The sequence below is a fragment of the Nicotiana tomentosiformis genome, chromosome 5 (genome assembly GCF_000390325.3).
Source record: "Nicotiana tomentosiformis chromosome 5, ASM39032v3, whole genome shotgun sequence".
Classification (NCBI taxonomy): domain Eukaryota; kingdom Viridiplantae; phylum Streptophyta; class Magnoliopsida; order Solanales; family Solanaceae; genus Nicotiana; species Nicotiana tomentosiformis.
In genome coordinates this window covers 133,208,722-133,236,570 of record NC_090816.1, presented here as the reverse complement: position 1 = coordinate 133,236,570, position 27,849 = coordinate 133,208,722, and the positions used below count along the sequence as shown (strand labels likewise).

At 35.9% G+C, this 27,849-nt stretch overlaps 1 protein-coding gene, 1 long non-coding RNA gene and 2 pseudogenes across 2 annotated transcripts in view; 3 read left to right on the top strand and 1 right to left on the bottom strand.

Moving 5' to 3' along the window:
- Positions 1–17,152, top strand: part of LOC104108486 (nudix hydrolase 17, mitochondrial-like) — a 36,629-nt gene extending 19,477 nt beyond the window's left edge. Inside the window, exon 5 of the mRNA XM_070175385.1 lies at positions 16,820–17,152. Coding sequence (XP_070031486.1) covers positions 16,820–17,071 — 252 coding nt within the window. The 3' untranslated portion in view covers positions 17,072–17,152. The remainder of the gene's footprint in view (positions 1–16,819) is intronic.
- On the top strand, positions 280–8,073 carry LOC104101308 (TMV resistance protein N-like; annotated as a pseudogene).
- LOC138891845 (uncharacterized) lies at positions 15,160–16,088 on the bottom strand. Its single transcript, XR_011408182.1, has 2 exons — positions 15,936–16,088; positions 15,160–15,373 (listed from the first exon to the last, which is right to left on the bottom strand). It is a non-coding gene; the product is annotated as an uncharacterized lncRNA (long non-coding RNA).
- Positions 17,153–18,193: 1,041 nt separating the features above from the next.
- Positions 18,194–25,292, top strand: LOC104101306 (TMV resistance protein N-like; annotated as a pseudogene).
- The last annotated feature ends 2,557 nt before the right edge of the window (positions 25,293–27,849 follow it).

Sequence of the window (27,849 nt, the reverse complement as noted above, 5' to 3'; positions counted from 1 at the left end):
AAACTGTATTATTTCCTCTGTAAGCAAGGGTGATATTTCTAGTTTCTTAGATTGATTCTATTTTGTTAAATCCTAAATTCACTGTTCATAATTGATTCGCCTGGATTACGTTTTCTCCAACCTATATTCATCCTTTTATTTATCCTAGCATTCTGTATTAAGTTGTACCACATATCTTCAAAACTGCGTATAAATTCAACTATATCCATTTTTCGGGTAAACAATCGTAGATATGTCTTTCACAGTTCCAATTAAATCTAACGATCACAGTTTGTTCATCAAAATGCTCTCTTTTGATAGAGATCAAAATGCTACTTTACAAACTTAAAGCACCAAAACTATATAGGAGTATAATTTAAGGGACCATCTTAAATTTGTGAGGAACTTTGTGTTCTCTTTTAGCAGATAAGAAATTTCATTTCTTCTTCTCCTTCTCCAGCGAGATTGAGATTCGACTGTGAGTAGCTTACTTCACCTCTTTTTCTTTGTAATAGGCATAGTAATTTCTATATTTAAGTAACCGAAGCGGTTGTTGAAAAGTTAATTTGATAGATCTGAGAGTTGTTAATGATTTTGAAACATCATAATATTTGCAGTAGAGTGTCCAATCGATCTCAAAATCTATGAATTTGAGTTCCTTTCGCTGTGGAGTAACTACAATTGAGAATTGAGGTGAATTCGGGGACTTGAATCCTGAACATTGCTTTTAATCGACCTCACTAGAAATTGAGAATTTAGCTGAATTTGGGTGCTTGAATGCTAAAACATTTATAGGGTTTGAGTAAATTCAAGACTTTTTCAACTTCCGCGGAAAACTACAAACAATTCACTCAATGGGGGTCTTTTCATGGATAAGTTGGTTAGTAGGAGGACAAGTTTTTGCCAGAGAAGAGAAAGGGACGTTTGTGTTTGGACTTTTGGAGCAATAATTCGGTTCAACTGGGATATTTTCCTAGGTACACTCTTTCTTTGCAGCTTCATCCTCTTGTACTTTTAGTTGTTCATTGTGTACATATTACAATGGAGTTTGGTGCAGGAGGGTAGTCTTTGAAGGAATTTTCGACTTCCTTCTATTAAAGTTCAAAGAAAACTCAATAACAATAATTCAAAAAAACTGGAGTAGAGCATTAAGAAGCTTCACAAAAATTTCCTACAACTTCTAATCCTACAGTGTATATTAGTTGACTAGGTCCAATACAATAATTCTACGGAGTAGAGCCCATCTCATACAAACATTTCATATTTGAACTTTTGAAGTACTAAATTGTTTTATTTCTTCTCTCCTATTATAATCAGTTGAACTCTTATCACAACCACAATCTTACCACACGGTTTGGTTTCTTCTTTTCAGACGTACAATTGAATCCATGGCATCTTCTTCTTCTGCGAGTATTTCGCAGTTTCCTCGATGGAACTACAAAGTCTTTCTAAGTTTTAGAGGTGAAGATACTCGGAAAACATTTACAGGTCGCCTGTACAAACACTTGGAAAACATGGGAATTAAAGCCTTTCAAGATGACAAAAGGCTAGAGCATGGCGCATTGTATCCGAAGAACTCTTGAAAGCTATTGAAGAATCTCAAGTTGCCCTCATCATTTTCTCAAAGAATTATGCTACATCGAGGTGGTGCTTGGATGAACTAGTGAAGATCATGGATTGCAAGAATCAGTTTGGACAAATTGTCATACCGGTCTTCTATGATGTGGATCCATCCGAAGTCCAAAACCAGAGGGAGAGCTTTGCAGAAGCCTTTGCCAAACATGAATCAAAGTATAAGGATGATGTTGAAGGAATGCAAAAGGTGCAAAGATGGAGGACTGCTCTAACTGCTGCCGCAAATCTAAAAGGATATGACACCTGCAAATTATGTGACGGGTGAGTTAAAAACACATAAACTGGAACAGAGGGAATAATTTCTATTCAAATTTGGATGCTTCTATGAGGACTGGGTACACATATTCTACTCTAGAACAGAGAATCTGTACCTCAAAATGAGTTAAACAGAATCTTAAATAATTTTTTTCATATTTTCTCGAAAAAGAATGATAGCTGATTATATATGTTTCTATAAGTACGAAGGGATAGTTCCTAGCAATATTACTCAATAACATTGTTACATAGATACTATGTTGGTTGGCTCTTCAAGAGTTTGATTTATGTGCTTAGTCCTTTTTATCATAATTGTGTACTCTACGTCTACGGTGTGCTTGTTATTGACTTAATTTCTTACTTGTATATATCAACAATCTTTTTTTTCCCGTAGGATTGAATCAGACTGTATTCAACACATTGTTGACCAAATTTCCAAATTATGCAAGATAGCTTTATCCCTGCAAGATGTTGTGGGAATAAATACTCATTTAGAGAAAGTAAAATCCCTACTAGAGATAGAAACTAATGATGTTCGTATCCTGGGGATTTGTGGCATGGGAGGAGTCGGTAAAACGACAATAGCAAAAGCCATTTTTGATACACTCTCGTATCAGTTTGAAGCTGCTTGTTTCCTTGCGGATGTGAAAAAAGATATCAACTGCATTCTTTACAAAACACTCTTCTCTCTAAATTGTTAAGAAGCAAAGATGATTGCGTCAATAATAAGCTTGAAGGGAAGCAGATGATTCCGGACAGACTTTGTTCTAAGAAGGTCCTAATTGTGCTTGATGACATAGATGATGGAGAACAATTGGAGTATTTAGCAGGTGATCTTAGTTGGTTTGGTAAGGGCACTAGAGTTATCGTAACAACTAGAGACAAGCATTTGATAGGGAAGAATGATGTAATATATGAAGTGACTACACTTGGACGTAGTAAGTCATGCTAAAGGCCTTCCTTTAGCCCTCAAAGTGTGGGGTTCTTCGTTACATAAGAGGGATATAACTGTTTGGAGAAGTGCTATAGAGCAAACGAAAGTCAATTCTAATTCAAAAATTGTTGAAAAGCTCAAAATTAGTTATGATGGATTAGATCCCATACAACAAGAGATGTTTCTAGATATAGAATGCTTCTTACGAGGGGAAGGAAAAGATTACATCCTACAAATTCTTGAGAGTTGTCATATTGGAGCTGAATACGGATTGCGCATTTTAATTGACAAATCTCTTGTGTTCATCTCTGAATATAATCGGATTCAAATGCATGACTTAATACAGGATATGGGTAAATATATAGTGAACATGCAAAAATATCCGGGGGAACGTAGCAGACTATGGCTCGCCGAGGATTTCGATGAAGTGATGATCAACAATACAATAAGTAGGCTAAACCATGCAATAATATTTAATTTCTAGTTTTCATATTCAATGACATATAGGGCAGTCAATTCCAATTATTTGTTCTTCTTGCTTCATATTCTTGCATGTACGCCATTTTAGTTGTTTACTTTTGCAGGAGAAGCAAAAGTAACATTAGTTGGCTAACGCGGCATAATTCGTCAAGTAGGCACTTTAATTAATGTTGCCTAATTCGCTTATGTTATTAAGCTATGAATTAGTTTAGTAGCCGTTTAAGCTGTTTAATCCAACTTTCATTCTTTGGATTAACTTAAAATTTGTATGTTATTTTGTACATAATAACTCAATCAGGAATTTTTAAAGATGATATCACTAGATATTTACCCCGAGTAACTTTTTATTAATATAAATCCTCAAATGAAAAAGTAAAAATTAGGAGGGACAAAACTTACCTTACCAATACTCAATCAAGAATTCACTTTACCATTGATTATTTTTTATTTGAAAAATGACAGTTTGTTGGTACTGTTTCAAATAATTTCGTTCTATCATTGCATGGAAAACTTTTAGACTTGACTTAAAAAAGTTCTCAGAAAATGCATTATTAGAAAATTGAATTAGAGACTTAATTGCACTAAGTATTTCTCTTAAGCGACCTATTTCTTAAAGAAGACCTAACTAATACTCCCTTAAATTTTTTTAGTGGTGCTAGCTAGCTCTTCAACGAAGTTTGGCATTGAGAGGAGTCCAAAAGTAGTCATAATGGCAAGTAAATTTTATACTTTGTTGACTAATGATCTTTTTGCCAGGGGACCAAGGCAGTGGAAGCAATCTGGTTTCGTTATTTTGAAAAACTGTGCTTTAGCAAAGAGGCAATGAAAAATATGAAAAGGCATAGGATATTATACATACATGAGCAGGACGGGCATTTGCAGATCCATGGTGGCTGCATTGAGTACCTGTCCAACAACTTGCGTTGGTTTGTGTGGGATCACTATCCTTGTGAGTCATTGCCAACTAATTTTGAACCCAGAAAGCTTGTTCATCTTAATCTCAGTTTCAGTTTAGTGCGTCATCTATGGACGGGAACAAAGGTACAATGGTTGAGTTCTATTTTATTTTTGTTTTCCTCTATAACTATTTTTGTCCTTTAGTGATGTCTTTCGTCCCGTTTTATTTGAGAGACTTTCTATTTTAGCTTTTCTGAGAATTATGATGCCTGTCTTTAAATGAAACAAAGTTATTAATTCCACAAACTCAAATTAATGTGTTTTATACTATTTTGTGTTGTCATATTGTTACTATAAGATATTTATTTCTTTTTCTTTTTTCAAATCTTTCCATCATAATTTTAACTAATAAGCTCAAATTTAAACTCATACAACATTTTCTTAACAAGACATGAATCTCATCCTAGGTTTTATGCGTGCGAGTGAAGAAAAACTTATTAAAATAAAAGTAGTTCATTCTGTACAACTATTTTCTAGAATGATATATAAGCTTTCATACATTGCTTCTGAATTTAACACTTTGTTTTTCCCGTTCAATATTACACTTCTTTAAAGAGACAAAAATTTTCTTTGGCTACAATTTTTTTCAATCATTTCTAAATAGATTTAACAATATTTTCTATTTAGGCAGAATACCTACATCCCCCCCTCCCCTAAACTTGGCACATTTTATTCAGTGTATACCTAAACTTTATATTGTCTTAATTACCCCCCTAAACTTGACTGTTTGTTATTAAAATTAAGACCATACAAAATTTAACAACAACAAGAACAACATACCCAGTGTAATTCCACATAGTGGGGTCTAAACATTTTTTTTTGGTGCATTAAATAAAATTTGTCAAGTTTAGGAGAGTTTTTAGGTAATATGCCTTTTATTTATAATACACTTCTATACTTATAAAAAAAATTATAATACATTTCTATACATGTAATTTCCGTATAAAGATATAAAAAATAAATATCTAATTTCACACAAAATAATGTGTTGACCTTCATAATCCAAAATCATCCATTTTTTGGTCTGAGGGAGTAAATTTTCTAATAAGTACTTTTCAGGATCACTAGCAACGGTAATTAAAATTCAAGAAAACAGAAGGTCACTTGGTGCCCACCAATAAAAATGGAAAAAATAAATTAGTTTCTAGATTCATAGATAGCCCACTAGCTAAATCTTTTTACAACATTTTTTGTCTATCTCATTCTTTCTGTGTTCTGAACAGCATTTGCCGTCTCTGCGGAAGCTAGATCTCGGCTTCTCTAAAAGCCTGATGCAAACACCAGATTTCACGGGGATGCCAAATTTGGAGTATTTGAATCTGGAGGAATGTAGTGATCTTGAAGAGGTTCATGGTTCCCTGGGATGTTCCAGAAAACTCATCGAGTTACATTTGTTTCATTGTAAAAGCGTTAAGAGGTTTCCATGTGTTAATGTGGAATCTCTTGAATATCTGGATCTATATGATTGCTCAAGTTTAGAGAAATTTCCAGAGATTCTCGGAAGAATGAAGCTGGAGTTAGAGATTGACATGAGATACTCTGGGATAAGGGAACTACCATCTTCTATTATTCAGTACCTAACTCATACTACCAAGCTAGACTTAAGCTCTTTTAAAAACCTTGTAGCTCTTCCAAGCAGCATTGGTTTGTTGAAAAGTTTGGTGGAGCTAGATGTGTCGGGTTGCTCAAAACTTGAAAGCTTTCCAGAAGAGATAGGAGGTTTAGAAAACTTGGAGGAGCTTGACGCCAAAAATACTCTAATTTCATGACCTCCGTCTTCCATAGTGTGCTTGAACAAACTTAAATCCTTGAATTTTGGAAAAGATACTGAAGAAATGGGGTATCTATTGAGTTTCAAAGATGAAGTGTACTTTATGTTCCCTCCGGTAGCAGAAGGATTACACTCATTGGAAATTCTGGATCTCAGTTGCTGCAACTTAACAGATGGAGGACTTCCGGAAGACATCGGATGCTTATCCTCTTTGAAAAGCTTGTACCTCAGTGGAAATAATTTTGAGCATTTGCCTCGAAGCGTAGCCCAACTTGTTGCTCTTCGATCCTTGAACTTATCAGATTGCAAGAGGCTTAAAGATTTGCTGAATTTCAGGAGGATGCCAAATTTGGAGAAGTTGTATCTGTCATCTTGTTTGAATCTTGAAGAGTTGCCAGATTTCATGGGGATGCCAAACTTGGAGACTTTGAATCTGTCAGCTTGCAAGAGGCTTAAAGAGTTGCCAGGTTTCATGGGGATGCCAAGTTTGGAGACATTGAATCTGTCAAACTGTGTGAATCTTGAAGAGGTTCATCATTCCCTGGGATTTTGTAAAAAGCTCCGTAAATTACAATTGACTAATTGTGAACGGCTTAAGAGGTTTCCAGCTCTGTGCATCGATTCCCTTAAATATCTGTGTCTACGAGATTGCTCTATTTTAGAAAATTTTCCAGAAATCCTCGGAAGCATGAAGCTGGAGTTAGAGATTCACACGAGAGACCGTCGGATAAGGGAACTAAATTTGAGAGGTTTCAAAAACCTTGTAACACTTCCGAGCAGCATTTGCAAGTTGAAAAGCTTGGTGGAGCTAGATGTGATAGGATGCTCAAAACTTGAAACCTTGCCAGAAGAGATAGGGGATTTAGAAAACTTGGTGCGGCTTAATGCCAGAGATACTCTAATCTCACAACCTCCGCCTTCCATTGTCCGGTTGAACAAGCTTAAATTCTTGAGTTTAGCAAAACAAAAATCAGAAAAAGGCCTCGAAGATGGAGTGTACTTTGTGTTTCCTCCCGTTGCTGAAGGATTACGTTCATTGGAAATTCTGAATCTCAGTTACTGCAATCTAACAGATGGAGGACTTCCGGAAGACATTGGATGCTTATCCTCTTTGAAAGTGTTGTATCTCAGTGGAAATAATTTTGAGCATTTGCCTCGAAGCATGGCCCAACTTGGCGCTCTTCGGTTCTTGAACTTAACAGAGTGCAAGAGTCTTACACAGCTGCCAGAACTTCCCCCAGAATTAAATGAATTGCATGTAGATTGTCATATGGCTCTGAACAGTATCCATGATTTAGTAACAAAGAGAAAGAAACTACAGAGGGTGATATTCATGCCACTGTATGATAAAGATGACGCATATAATGATTCGATCTATAATTTGTTTGCACATACCCTGTTTCAGAATGTCTCCTCCTTGCAAAATGACATTTCTGCTTCATATTCCTTGTCACTAAGAGTATTTACCATTGTGCATCCTGAAAGGAAGATCCCAAGTTGGTTACAACATCAGGGTAAGGATAGAAGTGTATCAGTCATTTTGCCTGAAAATTGGTATGTATGTGATAACTTCTTGGGGTTCGCTGTATGTTACTCTGGCAGCTTAATTGACACCACAGTTCACTTGATTCCCTTATGTAATGATGGCATGTCATGGATGACCCAGGAACTAGAATTATCCAACCGTTCAGAATATGATGAGATGTTGTTGATGAACGGGGAACTAGAGTTATCCGACCATCCAGAACGTGATGTAGAATCCACTATTCATTTTCTCTTGGTACCTCTTACTGGCTTATGGGATACATCCAAGGCAAATGGAAAAACACCAAATGACTATGGGCATATCAGGCTATCTTTTTCTGGAGAAATGAAGAAGTTTGGAGTTCGTTTGTTGTATAAAGATGAACCAACAGAACATCGTGTTGGGATAAGGAGCAGATATGACAATGGTGAACACCATGACACCGCGACTGATGAAGCCAGCTGCTGTCGCATGTTATTCCCGGTCAATATTGCTGTATTTGTAAATATTAATTCTGCAAAATATAAGTTAACGTAATGAAACAATAATAATAAATTCGAGCCCACTGAATTCACAGTGTTTCCTTAAGGAATTTAATCCCCTCCTAGTACCCAAGGTAATGGATTATTTCCTCCCAGGATAGAACGAATAACACACTGGTGTAGCGGTACTTCAAACCCCAGTGTTTCGGCGAACACAAAGTTCGGTAGCAAATCACACTTACAGTTGCTTTGTTTGAAGTTAAAAAACAATGCAGAACGAAGGAGTATATACTCAGAAAAACGTATGGAAGTTCTGAGAGGAAGGAGTGCAATGTATAGCCAATTTATTGAGCGAATTGTATGTTGAGTTGAGTATCTTTCTTCAACATTTGCTGCTCATATATATAGCAGCCAAGAAGGAGTGCAAGACCAAACGTCCACCCTTCATGGTGGAGCAAGCATTACATGTTTGTGGAGCAAGCACTTCATGGTGGGAAGACCATTATCCGGCTGCCAAATTATCAATACACGGATTGAAAAATATCCGTTACAAATACGGATAATCTTACGTTAATATTTACTATTAACAAATAAATTTGGTCCAAAAAATTAATCAATCAATCGATCATTTGACCAAATCCAAATCCAAATCCGAATCCGAAGCCGAAGCCGAAGCCGAAGCCGTAGCCGTAGCCGAAGCCGAGCCGAGCGAGCGAGCGACGACGACGGCGCGAGGCTTGCTTTCTTCTTAACTCTTTAAGAGCTACAAGAAGAGCAATTATATATATACCCACCAAAAATGTCTTCCACTTCCAATATGGGACAATGTCTCATTGTTAAGAGGGAAAAACTTAAAATTTTACTCAAAATTTCATTTTCCCTCCATTTCCCATTCACCCTCATTTTAAGAATATTACATCTTAAAAAATAAAACCTCAACAATCCCCCACATGAATGGGGAATGGCTATATCACGGAAGTATGCATGAAAAAACTGTGTGATTTACAAGCAAGGATTAATTGCATCTGGATAAGTAGGTTTCCCTTTGAACTTTCCGTAGTAAACTTATGTCGGATATACTCGGTCAATCGGTAGATTTGATATCTTTGAACCGTCGATCTTTGGTGTATACCTAGACAACCATAAGTCACACAATCAACCCTTAACCGTCTTTGGTTCTCATTGTTGTGTTCGTTTCAGCCATGAACACCGCCTGGTTTCATAAGTGCGTAGAAGAACTGGCCTTACAAAGTTCTCCTTGAAGCGGCTCACACTTCACACTTAAATAGGTGATTCCTAAACGTGTCATCCTGTAGATACACTATTTGATATACCCCGTATCAAATTTAGAAATCATTAAAAAGCCTTAATGCTTTATCCTTGGTACTGAACATTGTCTCATCACGAGAATGGACTAAAATTTTATTTGACAATGTTGAACCGTCATTAATGACTTTGTTTGATCTCTTTGAACCTAGATCTTGGGATCTCCAGTCTTCTAGGTAGAGTTACCGCCACAATGACTTGTTCTCGGCCATAGCCCCATTCCCCTTGATGATTTCTCAACTACCTCTCTAGTTAGGCCTTTTGTAAGTGGATCCGACACATTATCACTTGACTTTACATAGTCAATTGTGATAATTCCTCTAGAGAGTAATTGCCTAACGGTTTTATGTCTTCGTCGTATATGACGAGATTTACCGTTATACATGACGCTCCCAGCCCTTCCAATTGCCGCTTGACTATCACAATGTATGCATATTGGTGCCAACGGTTTGGGCCAAAATGGAATGTCTTCCAAGAAATTCCGGAGCCATTCAGCTTCTTCACCGGCTTTATCTAAGGCTATGAATTCAGCCTCCATTGTAGAGCGGGCAATACATGTTTGTTTGGACGACTTCTAAGATACCGCTCCTCCACCAATAGTGAATACATATCCACTCGTGGACTTAGAATCAGTTGAACCGGTGATCCAATTTGCATCACAGTATCCCTCAATCACCGCAGGGAAATTACTGTAGTGCAATTCAAAGTTCTGGGTATGTTCTAAATATCCCAAAACTCGTTTCATTGCCATCCAATGAGATTGGCCTGGATTGCTCGTATATCGACTCAGTTTACTTATAGCACAAGCTATGTCTGGTCGTGTACAATTCATGATATACATTAAGCATCCCAATACACGAGCATAATCCAATTGTGATATGCTTTGGCCTTTGTTCTTTGCTAATGCAAGATTCACGTCAATTGGAGTCTTTGCAACTTTAAAGCCCAAGTGCTTGAATTTTTCAAGTACTGTCTTAATATAATGAGATTGTGACAATGCCAGACCTTGAGGAGTCTTATTGATCTTAATTCCCAGAATTAAATCAGCAACTCCCAAGTCTTTCATATCAAACTTGCTATTGAGCATACGCTTAGTAGCATTTATGTTGGCAATGTCATTACTCATTATCAACATATCATCCACATATAGGCAAACAATGACTATGTGATTTGGAACATTTTTAATGTACACGCATTTATCACATTCATTTATCTTAAAACCATTTGACAACATTGTTTGGTCAAATTTCGCATGCCATTGTTTGGGTGCTTGTTTTAGTCCGTAAAGAGACTTAACAAGTCTACATACCTTCTTTTCTTTACCTGGAACCACAAACCCTTCAGGTTGTTCCATGTAAATTTCTTCCTCCAACTCTCCATTTAAGAAGGCCGTCTTAACATCCATTTGATGAATTTCAAGACCATACACTGCAGCTAATGCTACTAACATCCGTATGGACGTAATTCTTGTAACTGGAGAGTATGTATCAAAGTAGTCTAGACCTTCTCGTTGTCTATACCCTTTGACTACGAGCCTTGCCTTGAATTTATCAATAGTGCCATCATCTTTGATTTTTCTCTTAAAAATCCATTTAGAACCCAAAGGTTTATTTCCAGGAGGAAGATCAACCAATTCCCATGTATGGTTGTTCAATATGGATTCTATTTCACTATTGACTGCCTCTTTCCAAAACAATGATTCCGAAGAAGTCATAGCTTCTTTAAATGTTTGAGGCTCATTCTCCAATAAGAAAGTCACAAAATCTGGTCCAAATGAAGTAGACGTTCTTTGACGTTTACTACGTCTTGGATTCTCCTGATTACATGTACTTTCTTTTGTTTCTTCCCGAGGTCGTTTAGATCCTTCACCAAACGACTCACATTCCTTTTTATACGGATATATATTTTCAAAAAACTCAGCATTATCTGATTCTATAACCGTATTATTATGAATGTCGGGATTTTCTGATTTATGAACCAGAAATCGATATGCTTTACTATTTGTCGCATATCCTATGAAAACACAATCAACGGTTTTCGGTCCTATCTTTACCCTTTTGGGTTTAGGAACTTGCACTTTTGCCAAACACCCCCGCACTTTAAAATAATTCAAGTTGGGCTTCCTTCCTTTCCATTGTTCATAAGGAATGGATTGTGATTTGCTATGGGGCACTCGATTTAATATTCGATTAGCCGTAAGAATGGCTTCCCCCCACAAGTTCTGTGGCAAACCAGAACTTATCAACAACGCATTCATCATCTCCTTTAATGTGCGATTCTTTCTTTCCGCAATCCCATTAGATTGGGGCGTGTAAGGGGCTGTTGTTTGATGAATAATTCCATATTCTAAACATATTTCTTCAAAAGGAGATTCATATTCACCACCCCTATCACTTCTTATCATTTTTACTTTCTTGTTAAGTTGCGTTTCAACTTTATTTTTGTATTGCCTGAATGCGTCTATTGCTTCATCTTTACTATTCAGTAAGTAAACATAGCAATATCGAGTACCATCGTCAATAAAAGTTATGAAATACTTCTTTCCACCGCGAGATGGTATTGACTTCATGTCACAAATATCTGTGTGAATTAAGTCTAAAGGATTTGAATTCCTTTCAACTGACTTATAAGGATGTTTAACATACTTACATTCCACACATATTTGACATTTTGATTTTTCGCATTCAAACTTGGGCAGTACTTCCAAGTTAATCATTTTCCGCAAGGTTTTATAATTGACATGACCCAAACGTACATGCCATAAATCATTTGACTCAAGTAAGTAAGAAGAAGCTGAAATATTATTATTATTTTCAACAACCATTACATTTAGATTGAAAAGGCCCTCGGTGAGGTAACCTTTTCCCACAAATATTCCATTCTTACTAATTACAACCTTGTTGGATACAAAAACGCACTTAAAACCGTGCTTAACAAGAAGTCCAGTAGAGACTAAATTCTTTCTCATTTCGGGAACATGAAGGACATTGTTCAAAGTCATGACCTTGCCAGAAGTCATTTTTAGAAATACCTTCCCATATCCTTCAACTTTTGCTGTTGAAGCATTTCCCATATAAACTGTCTCTCCGGGTTCAGCAAGAGCATAGGTAGCAAAAGCCTCTCTAACTGCACAAACATGGCGAGTGGCTCCTGAATCAAACCATCACAGTTTAGGATTTCCCACCAAGTTACATTCAGAGAGCATGGCACACAAGTTATCAACATCATCATGGTTTACTACCATGTTTGCTTGACCCCTTTTCTTGTCTTTCTTCGGAGCACGACACTCCGTAGATTTGTGTCCGGTTTTCCCACAGTTGTAGCAGTTTCCACTGAACCGCTTCTTGCTTGGGTTGTATTTCGGACCAGAAGCCTTCTTCCTCTTTTTGTTAGCTTCAACAATATTTGCTCCCATTATTGTTGAATTTCCACGGCCTCTCCTTTCAGCAGCTTTATTGTCCTCTTCGATTCTCAACCGAACAATGAGATCTTCAAGGGACATTTCCTTTCGTTTGTGTTTCAAATAATTTTTGAAGTCCTTCCACAACGGAGGCAACTTCTCAATCATTGCTGCTACTTGGAATGCTTCGTTGATTACAAGACCTTCAGCAAGTAGATCATGAATAATCACTTGCAATTCCTGGACTTGAGTAATAACAGACTTGCTATCTATCATTTTGTAGTCCAGAAATTTTGCGGTAACGAATTTCTTCATCCCGGCATCTTCAGTCTTATATTTCTTTTCAAGCGCATTCCACAATTCTTTGGATGTCTCCATGCTACTGTATACATTATACAGATTATCATCCAGTCCGCTAAGAATATAATTCTTGCATAAAAAATCAGAATGCTTCCACGCTTCAATCACGAGAAAGCGTTCATTATCTGGAGTTTTATCCGGCAGATCAGGAATATCTTCCTTGATGAACTTCTGTAGACATAACGTAGTTAAGTAGAAGAACATCTTCTGCTGCCAGCGTTTGAAATCAATCCCGGAAAATTTTCCGGGTTTTTCTGCCGGTGCCAACGCCGGTGTTCGGCTTGTCGTTGCGTTGGCAGTCGCCATCGGAACAACTTGGTTTTCGTTTTCAGTCATCATCTTTTTCAGAAAAGAATGACACAAACAAACGTTTAATACACGTTTTCAAACTGGAGTAAAAATCACGTAGATTTTAATATCCAACAAAACGCCACGAAGGCTTAACTCTCCAAAACGGGAGTACACAAACCACAAAGGTTTTAGTTTGCAGAATAATAAGAATAACACAAGTACAGAAATAAATATTAAATTCCTTAAGATTGTTATTCCCGGTCAATATTGCTGTATTTGTAAATATTAATTCTGCAAAATATAAGTTAACGTAATGAAACAATAATAATAAATTCGAGCCCACTGAATTCACAGTGTTTCCTTAAGGAATTTAATCCCCTCCTAGTACCCAAGGTAATGGATTATTTCCTCCCAGGATAGAACGAATAACACACTGGTGTAGCGGTACTTCAAACCCCAGTGTTTCGGCGAACACAAAGTTCGGTAGCAAATCACACTTACAGTTGCTTTGTTTGAAGTTAAAAAACAATGCAGAACGAAGGAGTATATACTCAGAAAAACGTATGGAAGTTCTGAGAGGAAGGAGTGCAATGTATAGCCAATTTGTTGAGCGAATTGTATGTTGAGTTGAGTATCTTTCTTCAACATTTGCTGCTCATATATATAGCAGCCAAGAAGGAGTGCAAGACCAAACGTCCACCCTTCATGGTGGAGCAAGCATTACATGTTTGTGGAGCAAGCACTTCATGGTGGGAAGACCATTATCCGGCTGCCAAATTATCAATACACGGATTGGAAAATATCCGTTACAAATACGGATAATCTTACGTTAATATTTACTATTAACAAATAAATTTGGTCCAAAAAATTAATCAATCAATCATTTGACCAAATCCGAATCCGAATCCGAAGCCGAAGCCGAAGCCGAAGCCGAAGCCGTAGCCGTAGCCGAAGCCGAGCCGAGCGAGCGAGCGACGACGACGGCGCGAGGCTTGCTTTCTTCTTAACTCTTTAAGAGCTACAAGAAGAGCAATTATATATATACCCACCAAAAATGTCTTCCACTTCCAATATGGGACAATGTCTCATTGTTAAGAGGGGAAACTTAAAATTTTACTCAAAATTTCATTTTTCCTCCATTTTCCATTCACCCTCATTTTAAGAATATTACATCTTAAAAAAAATAAAACCTCAACAGAAAAAACTTGTAGCAAAGAGAAAAGTGTTTCTCACTTTAAAAAAAGTGTAATATAAAATGGGAAAACCCAAATGTTAAATCTGGAAGCAATGTATGAAAGCAATAAATTTTTTTTATTTTACTAATAAGTATTCCTTCCGTCCCACTATGTACATCCCTAGGATGAGATTCATATGAATCTAATCTTACTATGAGAAATAATTGAAATGATGATGTGAAGACTTGGAGAAAAACAAAAGGCATAAAGATCTTACAATAATACTGGGAACAACCCCAAATATTATGAATTACAATAATTTTTTGAGATGGAAATACATTAATTTGAGCTTATGGAATTAATAATTTTTGTTCATTTAAAGACATGCATTGTAATTCTAGCAAAAATAGAAAGTACCTCAAATAATACGTGACAAAAGCAATAATATTTGTTCATTACCACTAAATTAAAGGACAAAGATAGTTAGAAAGAAAAATAAATGGCAATAAAATAGAACTCAATTATTGTACCTTTGTTTCCATCCATAAATAATGCAGTGAATTGTGTTTGAGTTGAAGGTGAACAAGCATTTTGGGTTCAAATGTAGATGGCAGTGACTCACAAGGATAGCCATCCAAGACAAGCCAATGCAAGTTGTTGGACAGATACTCAATAGAATCATAACAGGACCACCTCTCTATGTATAATATCCTAAGTCTTTTCATATTTTTCATGGTCTCATTGCTAAAGCGTAGTGTACCAAAATTATCATGAAGCCAAATTGCTTCCATTGCTATGGTCCCCTGGTAAGAAGATCATTAGGAAATACTGATGTTACTTTAGAGAAATACTTTTTGCAATTAATTTTATAGTTCTATTTTCTAATATTACATTTTTCTTAGAAGTTCATTAGAGTCAAGTTTATAAGCAATTGAAACAATACCAATAAATTGTAGTGACATTTTAAATTTTAAAAAAATAGACAATGCTAAAGTGAATCTCTGATTAAGTTATTATGTAATAACATGTCATAAAATTTTCAAAGCCAATCCAAAGAATGAAATTGGATCAAACAGATTAAGTGGCTACTAGCTAGACTAATCAATAGCTAAACAATATAAGAAAAACGAATTGGGCAACGTAAATTAAAGAGGCTGCTAAACGAATTAGGCAATTAATTTTTTTACTAATTAGGAAATTATTATTACTTTTGCTTCTCCTTCTAACTAAAGTAAACAACTAAAATGACATGCCTGCAAGAAGATGAAGCAAGATGAACAAATAATTGGAATTGACTGGCCTATATGTTTTTGAAATATGAAAATTAGAAACAAATACTAGTATTGCATTGTTTAGCCTACTTACTGTATTATTTGTCATCACTTCTTTGAAATCCTTGACGAGCCATAGTCTGTTGCGTTCTCCCGGATTCTTTTGCAAATTCACTATATATTTACCCAAAGCCGAAGCCGTAGCCGGAGCCGAAGCCGAGCGAGCGACGACGACGGCGCGAGACTTGCTTTCTTCTTAACTCTTTAAGAGCTACAAGAAGAGCAATTATATATATACCCACCAAAAATGTCTTCCACTTCCAATATGGGACAATGTCTCATTGTTAAGAGGGAAAACTTAAAATTTTACTCAAAATTTCATTTTCCCTCCATTTCCCATTCACCCTCATTTTAAGAATATTACATCTTAAAAAAAATAAAACCTCAACATCGCATACTCTAATAACATTAGAAACAAAGGTCACATTCTAATGAAAGTAAGTTGCAAGTTTGGAAGCCCTTTCCTCTAAAGACTGATTGCACTAATTCATGATTAGATGTGATGTTGTGATCGTTTTGGATAAGCAATATATGATAACATGTGCTGGTGTTGTTTATGTCGATCTGGATAAAGCAATAACATCTATATTTTGATTACTTATAAGCGGTTTTCATAAGTCTTCTAGTTTTTGATCACTTTTGCAGTGCAAACTGGGAACATGGTACTTTGGGAACAAAGCCGGTGACACTGCCTATGAAGAGCATATGTTTCCTTTGTTTGTAGCAGAACAACTAGACTCGTGGCCTGAGAAAGAGATTCGCAAGAGAACTTACTTGGGTATGCAATAATCCATTCTTTTTAAATCTACATATATCTATATTTTGCTCTTATTAGTAAAGGTGACATGACGCCTCTCTTAGACAAGAATAGTAGTCTTGTGAAATGAAATCACATCTTCTGCCTTTGCTGACAGGTAGACTTTCAAAAACCAATTGCAGATGAATGTTCGCGAAGCAAGAAAGCTGTGCCAAAACGGATGGATGAAAGAAGCCTTGGAACTAGTAGTAAGCCGCCTCACACCACAAAGCAAGCGGACCAAAGGGGAACTATTTCCTGGAATCAAACGTACCTCCAGCGGTCGAGCATTTTTCCTTTGGGATGTAGAGCTCAAATACTCTCTGCCACTAACAAGTTCTACTGAAAAGCATAGGCTTAGAAATAGTCTTTGAAAGATGCAGTGTCCCATTTTAATGCCTCTAATGTAATCCTTATTGGCAAAAGCTAGTTAATTACTTAATTTTATTAGTTGATGTTAGTTGGAATAGCTAGTAGTAAATTTAATAGTAGAATATATGAGCTTAATGAAGTAGTGATCGTTTGTAAATAGCTCCCAGAAAAATTATTGCATTGAATTATTGGATGTTCTGTTGAATTTGCTAAAAAAATTCCCCGAGATCTCTACGATTCTTTAATTCTTTATCTTGCTGGTAAATTTAGAAGGATAAAATTATTTACTAGATCCGATAAAATCTTGATAAAATAGAAGTGATAGGTTTCAAAATGCCGTTAGTCCCTCAATCTAATGTTGGCCATTCACAAATAGGCACAACTCCATCTTGAAACCCTATTCAAGAAAGAAGAAAATAACAAAAATGGTCCCTTGAGTACATACCTAAGAAGTATTTATCTTTTAAGTTTGTTAAAAGTGAACTTTTTTGGTCTTCGTCCAATATTTAACAAGCTATGGCAAGTAAAATGTGCGAAAACACACCAGAACTAGATTTAATAGGAAATGTTATTAAAAAAGATTGAACTAGAACGTAGAAAGTTCTGTCAAATCTGAGAAACTAAACATTACACCATACACTACCACTAGATTAAAAATATCAAAAACTGCACCTTGAAAAGTTGCAACAAATCCAAAAATAGACCAAAAAAAGAGCATAAATTATAGAAATGCAAATTCATATGTGAGTTCATACCTTTGTTTTCCATAGATCCAATTAAATCTAACAATCAAAGTTTGATCAAATATTTGACGGAGACTAAAATGCTCTCCTTTTACAAACTTAAAGGGCCCGTTTGGCCATAAAAAGATTTTTTTTTTTTTTCGATTTTTGTATTTTTTTTCGAAATTAATGTTTAACCATAAAAATTTTAATTTTTACTTGAATTTGAATTTCGAATTTTTTTCGGAATTTGAAAAACTCAAACCGTTTACAGTTTTTATGTCCAAACGCCCACAAAGTACCAAAACTATAGTATAGGCCTGGGAACATTTTAAATTTGTTTGGGGGACATTTTTGTCATTCTCTCAGAAAATCTCGGTAAAAAGCTTTCCTTTCTTAATGTTTTTTCAAGAGCAATTGGGTGTAAATGGCGACAAATTCGCTGTCTTTGTTTTGCTGCGTTGACTTTCTGTACTCTTTTAGCAGATAAGAAGAACAGTAGGATTAGGCAAATGCATCAAACCGCACAAGACTTCGTCTCCTCCGGCGAGATTCCGCTGTGAGTTGCTTCACCTTTTTTTCCTTTGTAAAAGTCATGTTATTTTTATACTGTTTGAGTTCAATTGTCAAGAACAGGAGCAATCAATAATCTACTAAATTGGAATCTAAATTGGTCTCTTTTGAGGAAATGAAAGATTGTATATCAAGTTACTAAATTCAGGTCAGGTACATCAAGTTGTATATCCAAATGCATCCAAGGATATGACCTAATGATCAAATAGCTCGGATATTACCCTTCTTTTTCTTTGTAGCTTCAGCTGCTTGTACTTTTAGCTATCCATTGTGTACATATTACAGGCTTACATACAGTGGACTAAAGAAAGGATAGTTCCTACTTCCTTCTATTAAATTTCAAAGAAAACAAAATAACAATGATTCAAATCACCTGGAGTAGAGCATTAAGAAGAAGCTTCACAATAACTTTTTACCACACTAAATGTTACAGTGTATCAGTTGACTAGGTCCTATACCAATAATTCTATGGAGTAAAGCCCATCTCATACAAACTTTTCTTATTTGAAGTGCTACTAATTGTTTATTTCTTTCTCTCCTATTATCATCATTTTATCCCTTACCACAACTACAATTTATCTACAAACAGTTTTTTTTTCTTTTCAGATAATTAACTGAATCAATGGCATCATCTTCTACTTTTGCGAGTACTTCACAGTTTCCTCGATGGAACTATGATGTCTTTCTAAGCTTTAGAGGTGAAGATACTCGGAAAACATTTACGAGTCACCTGTACGAAATCTTGGATATCAGGGGAATAAAAACCTTTCAAGATGATAAAAGGCTAGAGCATGGCGCATCCATCTCAGATGAACTCTGTAAAGCTATCGAAGAGTCTCAATGTGCTGTCATCATTTTCTCAAAGAATTATGCAACATCGAGGTGGTGCTTGAATGAACTAGTGAAGATCATGAATTGCAAGACTCAATTTGGACAAACTGTAATACCAGTCTTCTATGATGTGGATCCATCATATGTTCGGAACCAGAGGGAGAGCTTTGCTGAAGCATTTGCCAAACATGAAACAAAGTATATGGATGATGTCGAAGGAATACAAAGTTGGAGGATTGCTTTAACTGCAGCGGCCAATCTCAAAGGCTGTGATATTCGTGACAAGTGAGTTAAAAACACAATTCCTTATAAAAATGGAGTAATTTCCATTCAGTTTTGGATGATTATGTGAAGACTAATGCATATTCTACTATAGAACAAAGAATCTATACCACCTAAAATGAGTTAAACGAAATCGACATTAAGCTCCAATTTGGCCATAGATTTTGGCTACTTTTTTAAAAGAAAAATTAAAAACACTGTTTGTTTCATGGAACATGATAGTTTTTGAAACAAGTTAAATTTTTTTTTTCAAGTTCCCAAAAACTGGTTTAGGACCGTTTTTTGTTGAATTTTTCTCTTCCACGCACAAAATTTCAAGTTTTTTTTCCAAATAAAATGCATGTCCAAACACAACTTCAACTTCTAAAACTATTTTTTCAAGTTTCAACCAAATCTATGTCCAAACTCTAGCTAAATAAATCTATCATATTTACAAAAATAAAAAATTAAAAGGTGGAAAGTTAATCATTTTGTTTTGTTAAGAGTACTGCATGCACAATCTAATTTCATTGAATATCATTTAAAGGTTAAAAACTATTTTTATTTTATATTTCCTGAAAAAAGAATAATGGTTGATTATGTATGTTTTTATCAGTAAGAACGGATAGTTCCTATCAATTTAATTACTCAATGACATTATTACGTAGATAATATTTAGATTGGTAATTCAAGAGATTGATTTATGTGCACAGTCCTTTTTATCATAATTCTGCACTCTACAGTGTGAAATACCTCTTGTAATTCTTGACTTATTTACCTGTATATATCGACAATCTTCTTATTTTGTAGGACTGAATCAGACTGTATTCGACAGATTGTTGACCGAATCTCGTCCAAATTATGCAAGATTTCTTTATCTTATTTGCAAAACATTGTTGGAATAGATACTCATTTAAAGGAAATAGAATCCTTACTAGGGATAGGAATCAATGATGTTCGGATTGTGGGGATTTGGGGCATGGGGGGAGTCTGTAAAACGACAATAGCTAGAGCTATGTTTGATACTCTCTTAGTAAAAAGGGATAGTTCTTATCAATTTGATGGTGCTTGTTTCCTTGCGAATATTAAAGAAAACAAACGTGGAATGCATTCTCTGCAAAATATCCTTCTCTCTGAACTTTTAAAGGAAAAAGCTAATAACAATAGTGAGGAGGACGGAAAGCACCAAATGGCTAGTAGGTTTCGTTCTAAGAAGGTCCTAATTGTGCTTGATGACATAGATGATAAAGATCATTATTTGGAGTATTTAGCAGGTCATCTTGATTGGTTTGGTAATGGCAGTAGAATTATTGTAACAACTAGAGACAAGCATTTGATAGGGAAGAATGATGTAATATATGAAGTGACTGCACTACCTGACCATGAATCCATTCAATTGTTCTATCAGCATGCTTTCAAAAAAGAGGTTCCAAATGAGCATTTTAAGGAGCTTTCATTGGAGGTAGTAAATTATGCTAAAGGCCTTCCTTTAGCCCTCAGAGTGTGGGGTTCTTTGCTGCATAACCTAGGCCTAACTGAATGGAAAAGTGCTATAGAGCACATGAAAAATAACTCTAATTCTGGAATTGTTGATAAGCTCAAAATTAGTTATGATGGATTAGAGCCCAAACAACAAGAGATGTTTCTAGATATAGCATGCTTCTTCCGAGGGGCAAAAAAAGAGTATGCCATGCAAATTCTTGAGAGTTGTCATTGTGCAGCTGAATACGGATTGCGTGTCTTAATTGACAAATCTCTTGTGTCCATCATTGAAAATGATCGTATTCAAATGCATGACTTAATGCAAGATATGGGTAAATATATAGTGAACTTGCAAAAGGATTCGGGGGAATGCAGCAGGCTATGGCTCGACGAGGATTTTGAAGAAGTGATGATCAACAATAAGGTAAGTAGGCTTAACAATGCAATAATATTTAATTTCTAATTTTCATATTCCAAAGACATATGGGGCAGTCAACTCCATTTATTTGTCCCCCTGCTTCATAGTCTTGCAGGTACGTCATTTTAGTTGTTTACTTTAGTTAGTAGAAGAAGCAAAAGTAATAATAATTGCCTAATAAGATAAAAAAAATTAATTGCCTAATTCGTTTAGTAGCCTCTTTAATTTACGTCGCCTAATTCGTTTTTCTTATATTTTTAAGCGATGGATTAGTCTAGTAGCCACTTAATGTGTTTGATCCAATGTCATTCTTTGGATTAACTTGAAAATTTTATGACATTTTATTACATAATAACTCAATCAAACATTCACTTTACCATTATTATTTTTATAAAAAAGTTACAATTTATTGGTCCTGTTTCAATTACAATTACTTTCTATCACAACATGAAAAGCTTATAGACTTGACTCTAATGAACTTCTAAGAAAAATGTAATAATTGAAAATAAAACTATAGAATTAATTGCAAAAAGTATTTTTCTGAAGTAACGTCAGTATTTCTTAAAAAGAATCTAATTAATATTGTATCTTATACTTTGGCATTGCAAAGAGTGAGAAAGTAGTCATATTAGCAAGCGGATTTTATACTACGTCTGAAATTATACTTTGTAGACTAATGATCTTCTTACCAGGGGACCACGAAAATGGAAGCAATCTGGTTTCCTTATTACCATTGTGGTACATTACGCTTTAGCAAAGAGGCCATGAAAAATATGAAAAAGCTTAGGATATTAAACATAGAGAGGTCGTGTACCTGTGATGGTTCTATTGAGTATCTGCCCAACAACTTGCGTTGGTTTGTATGGAAATGCTATCCTTGGGAGTCATTGCCAGCTGAATTTGAACCCAAAAAGCTTGTTCATCTTGCAGTCAAATCCAGTTCACTATGTTATTTATGGACGGGAACAAAGGTACAATAGTTGAGTTCTATTTTACTTATATTTTTCTCTCTATCTATCTTTGTCCTTTAATTTAGTGATAATGAACAAATATTATTACTTTTTTCACGTATTATTTGAGGTACTTTCTATTTTGGCTAGAATTATGATGCATGTCTTTAAATGAACAAAAGTTATTAATTCCATACGCTCAAATTAATGTATTTCCATCTCCAAAAAATTATTGTATTTTATATTATTTATGGTTGTTCTAAGTACTATTGTAAGATCTTTATGTCTTTTTTTTCTCCAAATCTTCCCATCATCATTTTAACTAAGATGCTCAATTTAAAAACTAATTCAATTATTTCTCATAGTAAGATTAGATTCATAGAAATTTCATCCTAGGTTGTACATAGTGGGACGGAAGTAATACTTATTAGTAAAACAAAAGGAGTTTATTCTGTACAACTATTCTAAGTTACTCGGACACGGGTGTAGGTGTCCAACATGGGTGCGGATCTAGAAGTCGGATCCTTTGAGATGTAAATTCTAAGATTCGTGGATACGGATCCTAGTACGGATACGGGTGCAAGGATCCGGCTAAAAATAATTCAAAAAATAAAAATATAAAAAATATTTCTAAATTATGATAAATTTTGGGGAATACTTATGTATAGCTTGTAAAGTGTGAATTTCTTTTTTATTCTCAAGTTGTAGATAAGAAAAAGATTGATTTCCTAGATAAGGTATGCTATTTTATTCAAATTTATCCTAATTTTGGTTTTGATTTCGGGAATTAAATTGTATATCATCTCGAATTTTTTCGTCCGTCATGGTCAAAGTATCCAAAATCGTTTGACCAGATCCGGTATGGATCCCATACCTACACCCATACTAGTGTCATGTCGATACGGGTGCGGCACCTAAACTGCCATGTCGGAGCAACTTAGCAACTATTTTCTCGAATGACGTGTACACTTTCATACATTGCTTCCGGATTTAACATTTGGGTTTCCCCATTTTATATTACCCTTCTTTGAAGCACTTTTCTCTTTGCTGCAGGTTTTTTCAATCATTTTTAATTGAATTTAGCAATATTATTTTAATTATAATTTACTTTTATTCAGTTTCTAAACAAGTAATTTTCCATATATAAAAAATAAATTTCTGATTTCATACAAAATAATGTGTTGGCCCTCATAATTCAAATGCTATCATTCATTTGTTGTCGAGGGAGTCATAAATGGATTACTTTTTAGGAACGCTAGCAACAAGTAATTAAGAATTCAAGAAACAGAGGTCATTTGATGCCCACAAATACAAATGATAAAACAAAATAGTTTCTACATTCATAGATAGCCCCACTAGCCAAATATTTTATTATTGGAATCCAGTGGAGGAGCAAAATAGGTTCTTTTTTTCTTCTCTCTCTATCTCATTCCATTTGCATTCTGAACAGCAATTGTCGTCTCTACGGACGCTAGATCTCAGATACTCTGAAAGCCTGGTGCGAACGCCAGATTTCACGGGGATGCCAAATTTGGAGTATTTGAATCTGGAGGAATGTTGTGATCTTGAAGAGGTTCACCATTCCTTGGGATTTTGCAGAAAACTCATTCGGTTAAATTTGGAGTCTTGTGGACGCCTTAATTGGTTTCCATGTGTTAACGTGGAATCTCTTGAATATCTGGATCTAGATTTTTGCTGTAGTTTAGAGAAATTTCCAGAAATCCATGGGAGAATGAAGCCGGAGATACAGATTCACATGAAACGCTCTGGGATAAGGGAACTACCATCATCTATTATTCAGTACCAAACTCATATTACCTTCCTAGATTTGAGCGCTATGAAAAACCTTGTAGCTCTTCCAAGCAGCATCTGTAGGTTGAAAAGTTTGGTTAGTCTAAATGTGTCGGGCTGCACAAAACTTGAAAGCTTGCCAGAAGAGATAGGGGATTTAGAAAACTTGGAGGAGCTTTATGCAAGGTATGCTCTAATTTCACGACCTCCGTCTACCATCGTACGCTTGAACAAACTTAAAATCCTGAAGTTTGGAGGCCTCCAAGATGGAGTGCACTTTGAGTTCCCTCCAGCGGCTGAAGGATTACGGTCATTGGAACATCTGGATCTCACTTGTTGCAATCTAATAGATGGAGGACTTCCGGAAGACATTGGATGCCTATCTTCTTTGAAAGAATTGTATCTCAGTGGAAATAATTTTGAGCATTTGCCTCGAAGTATAGCCCAACTTGGTGCTCTTCGAATCTTGAACTTAAGAAATTGCAAGAGGCTTACACAGCTGCCAGAACTTCCACCAGAATCAGATACAATATATGCAGATTGGAGCAATGATTTGATCTGTAATTCGTTGTTTCAGAATATCTCGTCAGTGCAGCATGACATCTCTGCTTCAGATTCCTTAGTCACTAAGAGTATTTACCAGTGTGCATCTTGGGAAGAAGCCAAGTTGGTTCCTCTATCAGGGAACAGATAGTGGTGTATCAGTCAATACGGATAGTGGTGTGTCAGTCAATTTGCCTGGAAATTGGTATATACCTGATAAATTCTTGGGATTTGCTGTATATTACTCTGGCAGCTTAATTGGCACCACAGCTCAATTGATTCCCGTATGTGATGATGGGATGTTGTGGATGACCCAGAAACTTGCCTTATCCAACCATTCAGAATGTGATACAAAATATAATATTAATTTTTTCTTGGTACCTCTTGCTGGCTTATGGGATACATCTAAGGCAAATGGAAAAACACCAAATGACTATGGGCTTATTAGGCTATCTTTTTCTGGAGAAGTGAAGAAGTGTGGACTTCGTTTGTTGTATAAAGAAGAACCTGAGGTTGAGGCCTTGTTACAAATGAGGGAAAATAACCATGAACCAACAGAACATTCCACTTGGATAAGGAGGACCCGATATAACAATAGTGAACACGACTTCGTGATCAATGAAGCCAGCTGCTCCTCGGGTAAGAAACAAAAGAGTCACATTTCTAATATTCAGGGGAGCTCTGTCTTTGAGAATCTGCAGCAACAAGTAGAGGGGCCTGTCTCTTCAGAAACTTTGCAGCTCTTTCCTGCAAACCCAGGATTTTAGCTCAGATAGAGGTATATACCTCATGCCTTGTTTTTTTTTTTTCTAGTTGGTATTGAAATTTGTGTTCTCTCCTTCTATTAGCTACAAAGTCTTCTTCCAAAAATATATTTTCTTCTCATTCTTTCTTACTTTTTCCTTTTTCGTTTTCTTTCCCCTATTTACAGGAGCTCATCAATGGGTGATGTACATATCAACAATGAGTTTTTGTCTATTGATTCTCCATCTTAACCATGGTGAGTTAAAGGATTCCAACAAGTATAACTTTTTGTGCTCAAATCAGAACCTGGAATTGTGAATGTGGAGAAAGCTGAGTACGAGATGAAGTTGAGGTTCGTTCTCCCTCGTGATCTCTCAGGCCAGGAAGTGATTTATGTAATTAGAGAACCTAAGACTATCATCTGTAACCACCTTTTAGTAGGTGGATTTCGTTCCAAAAGTTAATTACCCTGTGAATAATGATCATTGGAGTGATGAAAGATGTTATCCAAATAGTATTGAATGGATCGGCGGAAGTTTCTCCTGACTTGTGAATGATGCTGTAAGATGGATTCTAACTAATGCAATTTTGGATAAACTGACGAAATTGATGTTAGGTTTTGGTGGCTTGTGATTCCCCATGATAGCCAGGTGAATTTTCATTAGCTCACAAAACTGCTAGAAATAGAGTAACTTTACTTTATTTCTTTTTGTTGTTATACCATTCTTTGTCTATAACACCAAAAGAGAAAAAGTCAATAATTTATATGAACCGCTGTGTGCATACAAGGATGCTTCATACTTTTTTGTATTATCTTATCACAAACGAGTCAGTTGATTCAAAGAGGCAAATTACTATCTTTGGTGACATATTTTTGTTTGTTTTGTTAGTACTATTCATTCTGTCTGGTTTTTCATAACCAAGTTGGTTTCATTATGTAGGCATATTATATTAATTAATCTACTTTGGGGATTGTTCAACTCAAGTATCAATTTTAAGATATGTGTGTATAGCCCAAATTGCTACACTATTGTAATTTGCTCTTTCACCTCTTTGTCGCCCTCCCTATGATTAAACTTAGTTCTCTGTTTGGCTTCTTTAAAGCAACGATTCCTGTGCCTTGATTCTTTCTTGTTTCCTGTCTTTGTTATCTTACTACCTTTTCTGGTGTTTTGCAGTGTATTACCTTTCATTCGTTGAAGAGTTTTAGAATTGCAATCTCAACATGTCAGTGCGCTTCCCTCGGGACATGTGAAAGGTGTCTTGCAGATAAGCTGTTCTTAAACCAGTCCATCAAAATTGCAGTCTTTATACACTAGCGATGAAAGGCAATATGTTTCTCTGCAATTTGAGAAAATGCCTAAAAATCTACTAGAGGAAGCAAGTATATCTTTTTTCAGCCTCGAGGATCTGTCATGAGCAATGGAAATTACAAACAGAACATGAGTAAGCTTCAGATGTGACATTCAAAGATGACCTTATGCCAAGTTCAACAGCTTTGTTGAAAATGCAAGTTCTGGCTCAGAGATAAAAACAGATTTCGAGTATCCTTGTCTCACTCCTAAACTGGATAAACATACAGAGACCTGATCCTAGCAGTTTTTTCCATTTGCAATGTTATGTAATTATGCAGGAAAAACAGTTCCAGGTGGTTGCATTTCATCAGTTAGTTAATTTTACTGGGGTTTGGTAGGGTGAATTAGTTTGGCAGGGTGAATTCTTTGACGCATAATAGTTGCAAGAAAACTCAGGCTGCTTCGAGTTTTGCCTGACAAGTGCAGATGAAAAGCTTTTGAGAAAGCATATGTACATGTAAAAGAAAACTCAGGTTGCGGCCAAACTGCATAAAGAAAGGAAACTTTTTTCAAAGTGCTTTAGGTAGCTTAGTTAGACTGAAAATCCTGTGTGGTTCGAATTCTCATCAACGAAAGAGAATGCCGGATATCGGACTTGGGTCAGATCATCAGGCTCATGACCGGAAGATTACAAGTTCGAATCTTGTCCCCGCCTAATCAGTGGAACATTGTTCACTAGGATAGAAGGCAGGTAATGCCAATTGGCAAAGTGACGTTAAGCTTCCCTAGCAGTACAAAAGGAGAGACTGTGATAATATCATCTACGTCTGCTCCTCGTTGAGTAGATTCAATAAGACTTGATCCGCTCCTAGCTACTTCGGGGTGCCATAGGATGCCGGGAATAAGGGGGACATACTCGATGTGACCACTCCCTTTGTTGGGGGCTTGTCGCCCTGCTCTTCGAGTCTCGACTTACAAGTATCCGTTGGTTCACTATTTCTTAACGTGTCTACACAACTTATGCAAAATCATGCATACGCCACTGGTTGAATCGTTCTTTTATATCTACTAAATTGGTCAACTTATCTCCAGTTTCGCTTAGTCTTTTGAGAGAAAATGATTGAATTATAACTTATTGCGGTCTAATTTGATGAAATGGAAGACCGCCGA